General features: G+C 43.6%; 1 protein-coding gene across 2 annotated transcripts in view; it reads left to right on the top strand.

Moving 5' to 3' along the window:
* LOC119028957 (cadherin-2-like) overlaps positions 1-12,326 on the top strand; it is a 114,501-nt gene that overhangs the window by 68,492 nt on the left and 33,683 nt on the right. For both annotated transcript variants that reach the window (XM_037115436.1, XM_037115437.1), the window contains 2 exons: positions 4,385-4,618; positions 12,021-12,254. In XM_037115436.1, coding sequence (XP_036971331.1) covers positions 4,385-4,618; positions 12,021-12,254 — 468 coding nt within the window. The remainder of the gene's footprint in view (positions 1-4,384; positions 4,619-12,020; positions 12,255-12,326) is intronic.

The following is a 12,326-nucleotide window of genomic DNA, read 5'->3' as shown; positions in this document are numbered from 1 at the left end:
TGTGGAGCTCTTGTTTCACTAACAACCGCATCAGACGGAACACTGCCCATACGGACAAACCGTGGCCTGCCTGTCAGGTAGTCTGTAATCCAGGAGATCATTGCGCCGCTTCTCCTCCAGTAGCAGTGGCTGAATGGTGTTAAAAGCATGTGATTCTCACAGTGTCTCCTCCACCATCCAGGCACGAATGGGCTCGTTACAGCAGGTAGATGACAGCGTCATTAACTCCCAAGTGGCTGGTAAGCAAATTGCAGAGGGTCTAGCAGGGCTCTCACCTGCGGCTTCAGGTTGGCCAAGACCAGTCTCTCCAGCACCTTCGTCACGTAAGATGTGAGGGCCACTGGTTGTTAGTCATTGAGGTCTGATGGTGTCGACTTCTTTGGCACAGGAACCAGGCAGGATGTCTTCCAAAGCACCGGTATTCTCTCCTGACTCAGGCTCAGGTTGTACAGGTGTAGGACAGGAGACAGCTGGCTGGCACATGTCTTCAGGATCCTGGGGCTGATACCATTAGGGCCTGCTGTTACAGTGATTAAACATTAAAGGTCCAATTTTATGAAAAACATGTTTTCTCTGTTTTGAGAAAACATGTTTTTTTTGTTTTTTTTTGTCTGCTCCTCCTTGACCTTATCATGGTGGAGGGGTTTGAGCACCTGAATGATCCTGGGAGCTATGTTGTGCAGGCTTAATGCCCCTGGTAGGGTCTCCCAAGGCAAACAGGTCCTAGGTGACGAGTCAGACTAAGATCGGTTCAAATGCCCCTCATGAAAGATAGAACACCAAAGAAGTTTACGTTGCCTGGATTGGCATCACCGGGGCCCCAACCTGGAGCCAGGTATGGGGTTGGGGCTCGCAGGCCAGCGCCTGGTGGCCGGGTCTTTGCCCACGGAACCTGACCGGGCACAGCCCGGACAAGCGACATGGGTCCGTCCTCCAGTGGGCTCACCACTTGCAGGAGGGTTCAGAAGAGGCCGGTGCTGTGTGATTTGGGTGGCGGTCGTGGGTGGGGACCCCGGCAACCCAATCCCCGGATGGTGAATCTAGCCCTGGAGACATGGAATGCAACCTCGCTGGGGGGGAAAGAGCCTGAGCTGGTGCGGGCGGGTGTGATTGGGAGGAACAGCCTCCCCGATCTGAACCCGAGTCGCATTTTGTTATTGGACTTCTGTGCTAGCCACACTTTGTCTGTGATAATAATCTGTCAGGGAGGTCTTTAACTCCCACAAGATCCCGAGGGAGGCTGGGGACATTGAGTCTGAATGGACCATGTTCTCCACTTCCATTGTTGATGCGACTGTCCGGAGCTGTGGCCGCAAGGTCTCCGGTGCCTGTCGTGGCGGTAATCCCCGAACCTGGTGGTGGACTCTAGAAGTAAGGGATGCTGTCAAGCTGAAAAAGGAGTCCTAGCGAGCCTGGTTGGCCCGGGGGACTCAGGTCTGGGAAAAGTTGGGGGAGGCCATGGAGGAGGACTACCAGTCGGCCTCGAAGTAATTCTGGCAAACCATCTGGTGCCTCAGGAGGGGGAGGCAGTCCTCCACCAACACTGTTTACAGTGGAGGTGGGGAGCTGTTGACCTCGACTGGGGACATTGTCATGCGGTTGAAGGAATACTTCAAGGATCTCCTCAATCCCACTGACACACCTTCCGTAGAGGAAGCAGAGGCTGGGGACTCAGAGGTTGACTCATTCATCACCCAAGCCACCCAAGTCACTGAGGTAGTCCGGAAGCTCCTCAGTGGCAAAGCACCGGGGGTGGATGAGATCTGCCCTGAGTACCTCAAGTCGAAAATGGATGGATGGATGGATGGATGGATGTTTTCTCTGGTCTCTACATATATAAGCTGGTCTTGATCCTGAGCCTGCCAACTCCCAGAATGAGGAAAACAAGTGATTCCGACGTGGTCTCTGCAGCCCAGCCACTGGTAAAACAGCACCTCTACAGGCTGTTCAAATTCTGCTCCTGTCGTAACATAATAAAATGAGTCATTTACACAGGCCAACCTCCTCTATGTGGTGATAGGAGATATCCGAGAAGGGGGCGTTCATCCCCGAGGTGAAGTTTGGTGTGTCCAGTGGCAAGACAGCAGTGTTTTGCAATGTAGTTGCTCGGGGATAGACACGCAAATAGCTCTGTTGTTGGTTGTAAAAATCAATGTAAGTGCCTATATTCTGTCCCAGCAACAGAAGAACAGAAGAGACAGTGGCTGCATTTCATATTTTAAGACAACGTGCCAGCTGCAATTTGTGTTAGCTTGTATGTGTGTGCTAACCATTTCACATCGGACTGCTTCAGTAACAAGGGTCAGTACAAAGCTGGCTTTGCCTTGGCACTGACCCTCGTAAAAGGATCAGACTCAACCTTACCGGACCCAGCAACTGCACCCAAACCACAAAAAAGTGTTGCCGCGGTTTGATAGTATTTACAGTTGCCTATGAGTGTGGTGAAGTCAGCTGGAAATCAGCAGCCACTGCCATCAGTAAGGGTCCTGCGATGGGCTGGCAACTCATCCCGGGTGTACCCTGGCCTATGCCCATTGTGTGAACTGGATTTGGCCCCAGTAAGCCCCGGAGCCCCTTACGGGGAAACGGCAACATCCCGCGAACCTCACGGATAAGCGGAAAGACAACAAACCGAAAAAAAATCTGGAAATCGGCAAACTACTTAGCTCCGCTTCGGTCCGCGGTGCAATGGAGTTTGAAGCGAGTTTTATGTTAATAATATTTCGAGGGAACTTGGTTGCCACAGTAAAAAATTATGGAAACACGTGCAGACTGGGGACAGAGACGATGCGAACACTGACCAAGAGTTTGGAGACTGTGTAGGAGACAAACACAGCTTTCGCTAGCTGTTAGCCATTAGCTACATGGCAGTAACTATAACAACACATTCAAACAAACTAACATTATTCAGACACACTTACCGTTCTGAAACGTCCTGCTGCAGCCACAGAGTCTGTACTTCTTCAGGAGCCTCTCATTCTGGGTCCAATTCTGGATCAAACTGGTATGGTTGAACGAAAAAATCTCTGCAAGCCATAGCGTTACATATAAATACATCCACCGTAAACATTAGCGCATGCTACTGCTAACGTAAGGGGCACCCTCTCCCTGAGAGTGACATAGCAGGAAGGGCTCTCCAAGTAGGCGTTGACAGACAGAACTCATTAGCATTTAAAGCTGCAGGCACAGAAACAGACTGCTCTGAATAGAGCTCTGTAGAGCGACTTCTAGACATCTGAAATTCAGGACCACGCATGGGTTTGGGGCAATGCATATCACATACACAGTTGTTGGACCTCTGGCAGTTGTGTGAAATTAATGAAAAACAGTATAATATGGGACCTTTAAAAATAATTGAAAGCAGCCTCTCCTAAGCACTAAAGCAGATTGTACGCATGCTGTGAACCCATGTATGTGGGACCATGTTATTATCTGAGTCATGCAACCTTTATATAAAAGAAAACACACTGCACCTTTATCTTTATTTAGTTTTCTGCTGCCTCAAGATAGAGATGTGTCTGACCACAGCTCATTTTAAAGTGAAACTCTAGCAGCATAGGCTTTTTTTTTTTGTACCCGAGTCAAACCTTCGTGTAAAAGCATAATTACGATGATAGAGGCACTTTTAAGATTGACCGTATTTTTGTTTTTGGCTCATTTTCAATGGGAGTACATGGGACACTGTAACGCTAGCATCAAAATTGCTATTTTTAAAACACTAAGAAGGCTCGACACAACATGAAACTTTGCTCATAGTATCACCAGTGTCTCTACACATGAAAACATTGTTTGTGTACACAGAGTTTACTAAAAAGAAAGTTTTTGAACAAGTCACACGTGTCAGTAGCTTGTTCATGGCAGCCCAGAGGTAGTTGGGGATCGAGACATCTGGGTAGAGTGTATGTGGTTCAGTTTAGCGATGTGAAAGATGGAAAAAGCAAATTTCTTTAGGGCTAGAAAAAAACACTGCCATACGACTTGATCAAACGGTTGTAGCTTAATGGGTATGAGAAGTATGAGAACATTCTGGTAAGGACAGAAATTTACATTTAGCCATTATATCCACATATCTACTGATGATTATTTATCAAAAATCTCATTCTGTTTCTGTCAAAGTACCTTAAGCATCTGCACAACATTGTTGTATGATCAGTAATGATTTATTTGGTCACAAATATTGAAATATTTGATTTTGTCACCCAGTCCTAGCATTTATGAAGATATTTCAAAATATTGAGACAAATGTTTTTTAATGTGATATAGTCTTAAAATTGTCCCAATATTATTTTAAGGCCATATCAAAAATATGTTGTATATTGTCGCTGCTAAGTTAACTTAGTAAAAGAACAGAAAAAAAATATTGAACATGTTTTTCTCTGTGCAGGTATCCCGCCTGCCAGTGGGACAGGCACCCTTCAGATGTACCTGCTGGACATAAATGACAATGCACCTCACGTTTTCCCCCCTGAGGTTGAAATGTGTGAGAAGCCAGATCCCAATGGCATCAACATTACAGCCAGTGACCCTGACCTGACCCCCAACGCTGGACCATTTGCCTTCGAGTTGGCCAGTCGTCCATCAGATGTACGGCGTAACTGGACACTGAGTCGTATCAATGGTCAGTGAAATAATGAAAAACACGTTAGAGAATAATAAACTAAAATAACTAATAAGAGTAAGAGAGTAAGTTTTCATATGTATCTGCATTCACTGAAGTGAACTTTGTCTTGCAGTCGGGTAAGAATTAGGCATAAGAAGGGGTGATCTCAATTTATCCAAATGTCAGTCTTACCTACCCAGTCAAAAAGTAAAGCGACATTATGTAGAATCGTTGTTTTGTGCAATTTGGTACCCCCTCACATTTTCTAGGTGCAACACCCGTGTCATAAATACAAATCCCAGGTCTGTAACAGTCAAATCTCACAACTGTGATCCCATCTTTTAACTGAAATTACATGCAGAAACAGCTGATGGGGGTCACAGTGATTGACAGAGATAGCATTCACCCTGTATTCCAGAAGTAGTTTTAAAACAGAATTTACCAGTACTGTTTTCTAACTCATGATTAGATGGGCAGCCTACAGAGTCATGCAATGCCTGATCCATCATTTCTTCGTGCAATCACACCAAGCTGTGAAGTGGACCACTGGCTGCGGTCAGCTACATGGCCTTTTGAGAGGGATGGCTCTGTTTTAATAACAACATAGATCATGTACAAAAACAGTAATATCAGAGAGAACAGCCAGACTTTTAATTTTGCCAGGATGACGTTTTTCCACAGCGCATCGCATGTAGCAGCTCAGCTCACCTCTGCTCTGCAGCAGCTTGTGTGTTTGACGTCATCACAGATTTGCGAGTGGGGTACGTTTGTTTACAGTGGCGGCGCAGCCCAGGAAGAATCGATTAACCTGAACATAGGAGGCCCCTGAACTTGGGAAGCCCCTGGGCTTCAGCCCAGGTAAGCCCGTGCATTAAAGTGACCTTGGTACATACAAGTGTGCCCTTTCTTTTCACTGTACAGGTCCTCCGTTGAGACCTGGAGTTTAAAACCCTCCTACTTTAAACGGTAGTGCTTGCTACACTACTGGCGAGGTTGCTAACCCTCTAGCACATTTCATGCTTCTCTATCTCGATGGCACACGCCAAAGGATTGTTAACCACTTCGTCATGAGTCCAGGGAGCAGTTACGCCATTCTGGCTCTCCCCCTCTGCGCCCTCTCTGTCCTCTGATTCGGCATTGTCACCTATTAGAGGCATCGCGTATGGGGAGGGTTCTTTCTCCCTTGAGAGGGCAGTGGTAATCAAACGGTTAACCAAGGTTCTGATACAGGGAATACAACAGCAACCACAACATACTATAATGGCTAGGAAACAGCCAATCGAAACAGGCATAGATGCAATTAGTACTTTGTATCATCCAAATTGATTGTCCAGCCAGCTGCTGATAGGGTCATTGACTCCTGAGTTCTCAGCCAGCTCATGGGATAGAGAGGTTAGTCCCCTGGGGCGTCTCTTTTACTGCGATGATAAGGAGAACGTGGTAGTCTTGTGTGGAGACTAACTGCTTCAGTAGGGATCATGTGGAAGGGCCTCAGTAGCTGTGTTAAAGCACACTCCCTTGCCCACTTTGAGGGGAGATGGGGTCGCAACTTCTTGTCACCACACAGCCACCAGAGGTCAGCTCTAGGGGTATTGTGATCTTCAAATGCAGCTGCAGCATAATTGCCTGTGCCAGAAGTGATGTTAACAGTTTCTGTACAATAGCCGTTGGGTAATGGCCCAACATCAACACCTTGCCCTGATCTGGAGAAACAAGTGTAGTTTCCTGCATTAACTATAACTGATGGAGGGGCATCTGGATAAACAATGTGAGGATACAGTAGGGATAGGGTTCTACACCTAGTGTCTGTGGCGTTTTTTCCAAACATCTGGACAGTACAGTGGAGACCATCTGGATCATTTTGGTTATTTAGTCTGAACGGTGCGGTACCTAAAACAGGTCTCGCAATGGGGAAGGCCACACAGTCAGTTCTATCAGTTTGTATTGCGGTATAACACATCCATTCTAGCTATAGGTTTTTATTGTCATATCCTGTTTCTAAAGCTAACTTGCTTTCATAAGTAACATTGTGCAGATATGTGACCGTTGTTCCTACTTGAAAGTCGGGCTGGCCGTGGTGGGTGGCGTGGATGTGGTAGTGTTCCTAGTTACATTTATCTTAAAGTGTCCTGGTGGATCTGTTCCAGTTTGCCATGACCCAAGGACATACAGTCCTGTGTCATTTGGGCTTGGGTTCAATAATGTAAGGAGCAGGGGATTGCGTTCTCTGTTTTAACAGCGTGCTGTGGTGCTACCTTTGTTCATGCTAATTCTGGCGTTTGTGAACAGCGCTCTCTCACAGTTCAACTTCGTTCAAGAGAGTGCCACATTTCTATAAAGCCTTCCAGGCGAAAACCCAGCTAAAACACACCGTAAATAGGCCTTGATATGTAGGGGAACATCACCCAATCTGGCTGTTATGTACAAAAAAGGACGCTGGACAAGAGGTCTGTGCATGCACCTCGCTTTACTTTGGATCAAAACGAAACTTAACCATTTCAGACAGAAACAGCTGCATACTAAACATGCAGTGAGGCATTACCAAACGAACACAGATGAATTTGTCCTGAATGGACATAACACAGGCAACACCAGCCACCGCAGAGTCACACCGCCGCATGTGTCATCTATATGCGAAGCATGGAGGCAACAACACATGAAGGCAGCAGCACTACCTCAGTCTCTGCCTCCACCATTAATACAGCATCTTCGTATAATTAAAACAATTTAATGAAAAGGTCAGTGATGATTCAGGTGGGAAAAATCTGACCATTTTGTGTAAACTTCACTGTGTAGAACTGTGGTTCTATATAGGTTGTGGCAATGATTTTTTAAAAATAATAGCTCGCAGCAACATATTGCAAAAAAAAAGAACTATGAAGTAGTTCATTTTTGGAACTGTGAGCATAGTTCAAATTTTTGACGTAGGCCTTCAATTTGCAAAAACAGCGCACCGTTTGCTCACCCCAACAGTGATGGGGCCATGCCGAGACCTATTATTGTGAACTTTTTGAAATTTTCTACCAAGGAGAGAATTGTGAGAGAGGTGTTGAAGAAATAAATGTATATGTGAAACCAAATCCTGTCATTACATCAGGACTATGCAACAGAGATCCACTGAAAGAGTCATAAAGGAGAGAGGCATCTGATTCCAGACACCATTAACCAGCATGCAGATTCATTAGGACACTAACAGGAACATACAGTAACATGAGGTGAGGGAGGAATTTGAGAGGCGCAAATTCATGGAGGTCATATCTGCACCTGTAGCAGTTGACATGGCACCAGAGTCACCGCTGAGCAGAGTGATGGAGTGGCAGCCTAAGTTGGGGATCCAAGGAAGCAATATGAGAGCAGGACTTCAGGCAGAGAAGAAGGTGCGAGAATTTCAAAGAACCTCTGATTAATGTCTGATGAAGCAGGAATATTATATTCCAGCCGGTAGCAATATTATAATTTTGTCGACTGGTGTCCAGCAGTTTGAGTCCATGTATACAACAAAGTAACCACTTGGGTGTGAAATTGTCTTTGAAATTATAACTATAATTATGACTCATTTAGAATGACTAGACCCTCACCTTCAACAAATTTCCCCGTCTGCGGGACATTAAAGGATTTCTGATTCTGACTGTGATTCTTAGGCCTATGAGAGATTTTTCCCTTCCAGTAGGATCATAATACTTGAGGGCCTGAAATATCCCCTCTCTTTTTGAAGCTCAGTTGTTTCTATTGCTGTCTTTCGTTCCAAACCAAGATTGGCAAAGATAGTGGGGCCAGTATTGTGTATATGTTCTTCGTCTTGTCTTATTTATTTATTTATTTTATACCGCCACCTAGTGGAGTGCATGTGCAATTTTTGGTGTGGAATAACTGTGTCCTATTCTATATGCACCATATAAATTTCAAAGCTGAATAGTTTGGCTTAAATTAATATTTGTTGTTTATCTTGTAATAAGCCACACCCACATTGACCAGTCATGACTACCTTCAAGATATGGCCTCAGAATTGGCCCTACATCATACCGACCAAATTTCGTAAAAATCGGTGTAGCCGTTGAAGAGATATAAACTTCCCGTATTTGTAGCACCCCCTAATGGCCAAAATTTGCCAAATTCAGCTCATCCCTTCCTAGTCTCATGGCAACCAAGGATCTCAAATTTGGTTTTAATAGCATTTAGTTTGATCGAGATATCAAACAGTTTACATTTTTATTTGTCCGTAAATATTTTGCACATTTTTTGACCAAGCAAAATTATTGTAATAACTTTAGATCAGGTCCTGCTGAAGAGTGTACATGCTAAGTTTCATGCAGATTGGACAAAGTTCCAAGGAGGAGTTCAAGAAAGTATGTTTTCAAGTTTTTGCAATTTTGCAAACAACTTTCATGGCAGAAGTGGGCGTGGCTAATAGCAAAGAGATTCATTTTTGAATGTGTGACAAACGGTGTGGGAGTTATAGGCAAAAACACTTTGGAATAGCTTATAGCGCCCCCCTGCTGGCAGATATATGTCGTTTTTTGTGTCTGAGGTACGTGCGGTTGTCTGGACCAACCCTCAAAATTGCACTACCCTCCCTTGCATGGTTCAGCCTGCAGCACCACTTTTAGTGGGGGAAAACAAATCTTTACAATTACAATAGGGTTCTTAGCCTCTGCCACAATACATAAGATCAGTGACTACTCCTCCTGCAGTGCAGGTCAACGCATCAGAAGATTCAAGTGAATCAGATACAGGTGTACCAAAACGAGGATCAGGTGGTCACTGGTTAGAGGCTCGCTCATTATTTTATCTTTCATCCTGAGTTACCTACATTTTCACAATCACCCTTTTAGTTCCTGGTCGTTTTAACCCACATCAGTTACCTGGATAAAGGATTTTAGTCTTTGGACATGTTTTTAAGCTGCCTCGTTTGCGACCTGCTAACAGCGCAAACAGCACTGGATTCTAACAGCGACCTTGCAAATGCCGGTTTGTTTTTAGCACTGGATGCTAACAGCCTACCACTACCACGACCAAATTCCGACTCAAACCGAAGTGTAATCTTCGCAGCGGGTCCACCTGTTGGAACCCTGTAGGTAAGTTGTCCCAGGGAGATCTTATTCCTCTTATTAAAGCACCCGGCCCCCCCACCAACCCCAGCTGTCAGGCAGGGGAGGGGGGGTTGCTGTCATTTACAGAAAAGATTTTAATTGCATGCCTGTTGTACATGGTAGTTTTACTTCTTTTGAACATCTTGGTTTTACGGTTCATGCAAAGGTTCTAGTATTTATTTTAGTAATCTACAGACCGCCCAAACCAAACTCTGCTTTTATCCAAGAGTTTGCAGAGCTTGTATCTCATTTTATGACAAGGTATGACGAAATTCTTATTCTAGGTGATTTTACCATTCATGTTTGTGGTCCCCCTCAATCTTTCACCTCAGATTTTTTAGATTTTGGGGAGTCTTTTTATCTTACCCAAGCAGTTCAAGAACCCACTCATTCAAAGGGTCACATCCTGGACCTGGTTCTGTCCAGTGGCCTCAGCCCAGATAATTTAACTGTTAAGGATATTGTGTGTCAGATCATAAAGCTGTTTTATTTAATATCATTTTATCCCAAACTCCTTTTATTCACAGCGCCCCGCTGGTTTTTAACACCAGTTCAGCTAGCAAGTTTTCAGAGCTGTTTAGTGCTTCTTTGACTGCTTTTAACCCTGATTTTAACACAGAGGAGCTGGTCTCCTTTTTTGACGGCTCCTGCCAGTCTGCCCTGGACATCATCACCACACTCAAGCAAAAGAAAAATACAGGCTTACACGTATTTAATCAGACCTGGAAAGAAACCATGACAAATTATCAAAAAACAGTTAAAGAAGCATGAACTTCATTCTTTTCTCAATTAATTTTAGCAAATCACTCCAACCCCAGAATTTTACTTTAAGTTATAGCATCAGTAACCTCCCCCTCCTCCACTCCATGTTTATTTTTTATTCCAACTGTCTTTGAGTTTTGTTTTTGTGTTATTTTATTTACTTCATTTATTACATTTCTGTTATTTCGCCTACTTTATTTATTTTCATCTTTTTTATCTCACCCCCTTTACCAATTTTGAATCATTACCTCTGTTACTTCAGCCATTTCATGCAAGTGATTTTATCGTCCTTTGTAATTGTAAATTGTATTTTTGCTTTGCCTGTCAAAGCACTTTGTAAACCTTGTTTTTAAAAAGTGCTATAGAAATAAAGTTATTATTATTATTATTATAAGATTGTTGTAAATCAACTTCACTTTTCTCAGTTGGTCCAAAAGATTTCAAAGATCAAAAAAGTCACCAGGAGTCTTCAAGGCTGAGTGCAGTAGAACTTTATTTGCCAGCAAACAAAGCACAAGATCAGACACAGACAGAATCTGTCCCAAGGTTCAAAGCATTGAGCATCCTACTTTAAAACCCAAAAAACTGGAGGGTCTTCCCAGGCTTCAACCAATCCCTGCTCTTCTTTATTTCTTACTTCTGACACTATTTTTCTCTGAAAAATCCCCGTTCTACCTTCTGCACCTGCGTGTATTTTGGCGTACATGGCTCCAGTATCTTTGACTCTGAGCATAACTGCACGTACACCAGTAGCTCTTTGCCTCACTTCGTTTTTTTTGAGCAGATGCTTTTTCTCTACCTGCATCATTAGCTCTTAGAAACTCTGGCCTTCAGGCTTTTTGATAACCCTTTCCCATTCTTGGTATATCCCATTTTATCTCATCACTCTTAGCACTGCAAAGAACAATAAAAGTGTTGTATTTTTGGTTCACACTTCACATCATCACACTACAGAAGCTTTAAACAGTAGATGCACATTTCAGTCAGCTGGTGCCGTGTAGTATGATTCAGCATCTCCTTCACACTTGATTACCCTTCATTTCTTACTTTTATCATTATAACAGTTATTATCAGTTATCATTAGTCACTATTTACTAACTATGGTTAGTTATTTTATACTATAAGAGACCCCCATATGAAACAATCACTGCATAAACATGAAATAAAAAAGGTTTTTAAAAAATTACTATGAAAATGTATGTTCATAGCCCCTTGCAAAAGAAGACAATTAGATGAAAGAATTCCTCAATTCACTAGATTCACAAAATTCACTTACCATCTACGAGAGGGGCACAAAGTGAAATTATTAAAAATCCATTTCTAATGCCACCAAGAAGGAACTAAATGATGCAATTAGCAGAGTAAAATCAATCAAAGCAAGTATATGTATAGTATCTATACTCAGGGAAGAATCTATTCCTTAACAACCTTCTAGTTGACAGCTGACATTTTGCACAGCCTGACTCAGCACCTTCAGTTTAGAAACTTTACCCCTGATGTGCATACTCAAGCTCAACAATGACTAAGCATCTATTATATTCCTCCATCTTCATGTGATCACACTCTAGGTGAATATGCCCAGCTTCGACTGCGGATCACCTCTCTAGCCAGTGGGATCTACAAGGTTCCCATCATGATCACAGACTCTGGAAACCTGCCCATGTCCAACACGTCCTTCTTGAGAGTCAAGGTCTGCCAGTGTGATCACCACGGAGACTGTGTGGACATGGAGCGAATTATTGCTGCTGGACTCGGCACTGGAGCCATCATCGCCATCCTCATCTGTATCATTATACTATTAGGTGAGCCTCAATTTTAATTTTTATTTCAATTTTATTCGTAAGGGACAATGTGGAATTAAAACATGAATGTAA

Source organism: Acanthopagrus latus, chromosome 11 (assembly GCF_904848185.1).
Source record: "Acanthopagrus latus isolate v.2019 chromosome 11, fAcaLat1.1, whole genome shotgun sequence".
NCBI classification, from domain to species: Eukaryota; Metazoa; Chordata; class Actinopteri; order Spariformes; family Sparidae; genus Acanthopagrus; species Acanthopagrus latus.
This window is presented reverse-complemented; position numbering and strand designations above follow the sequence as displayed.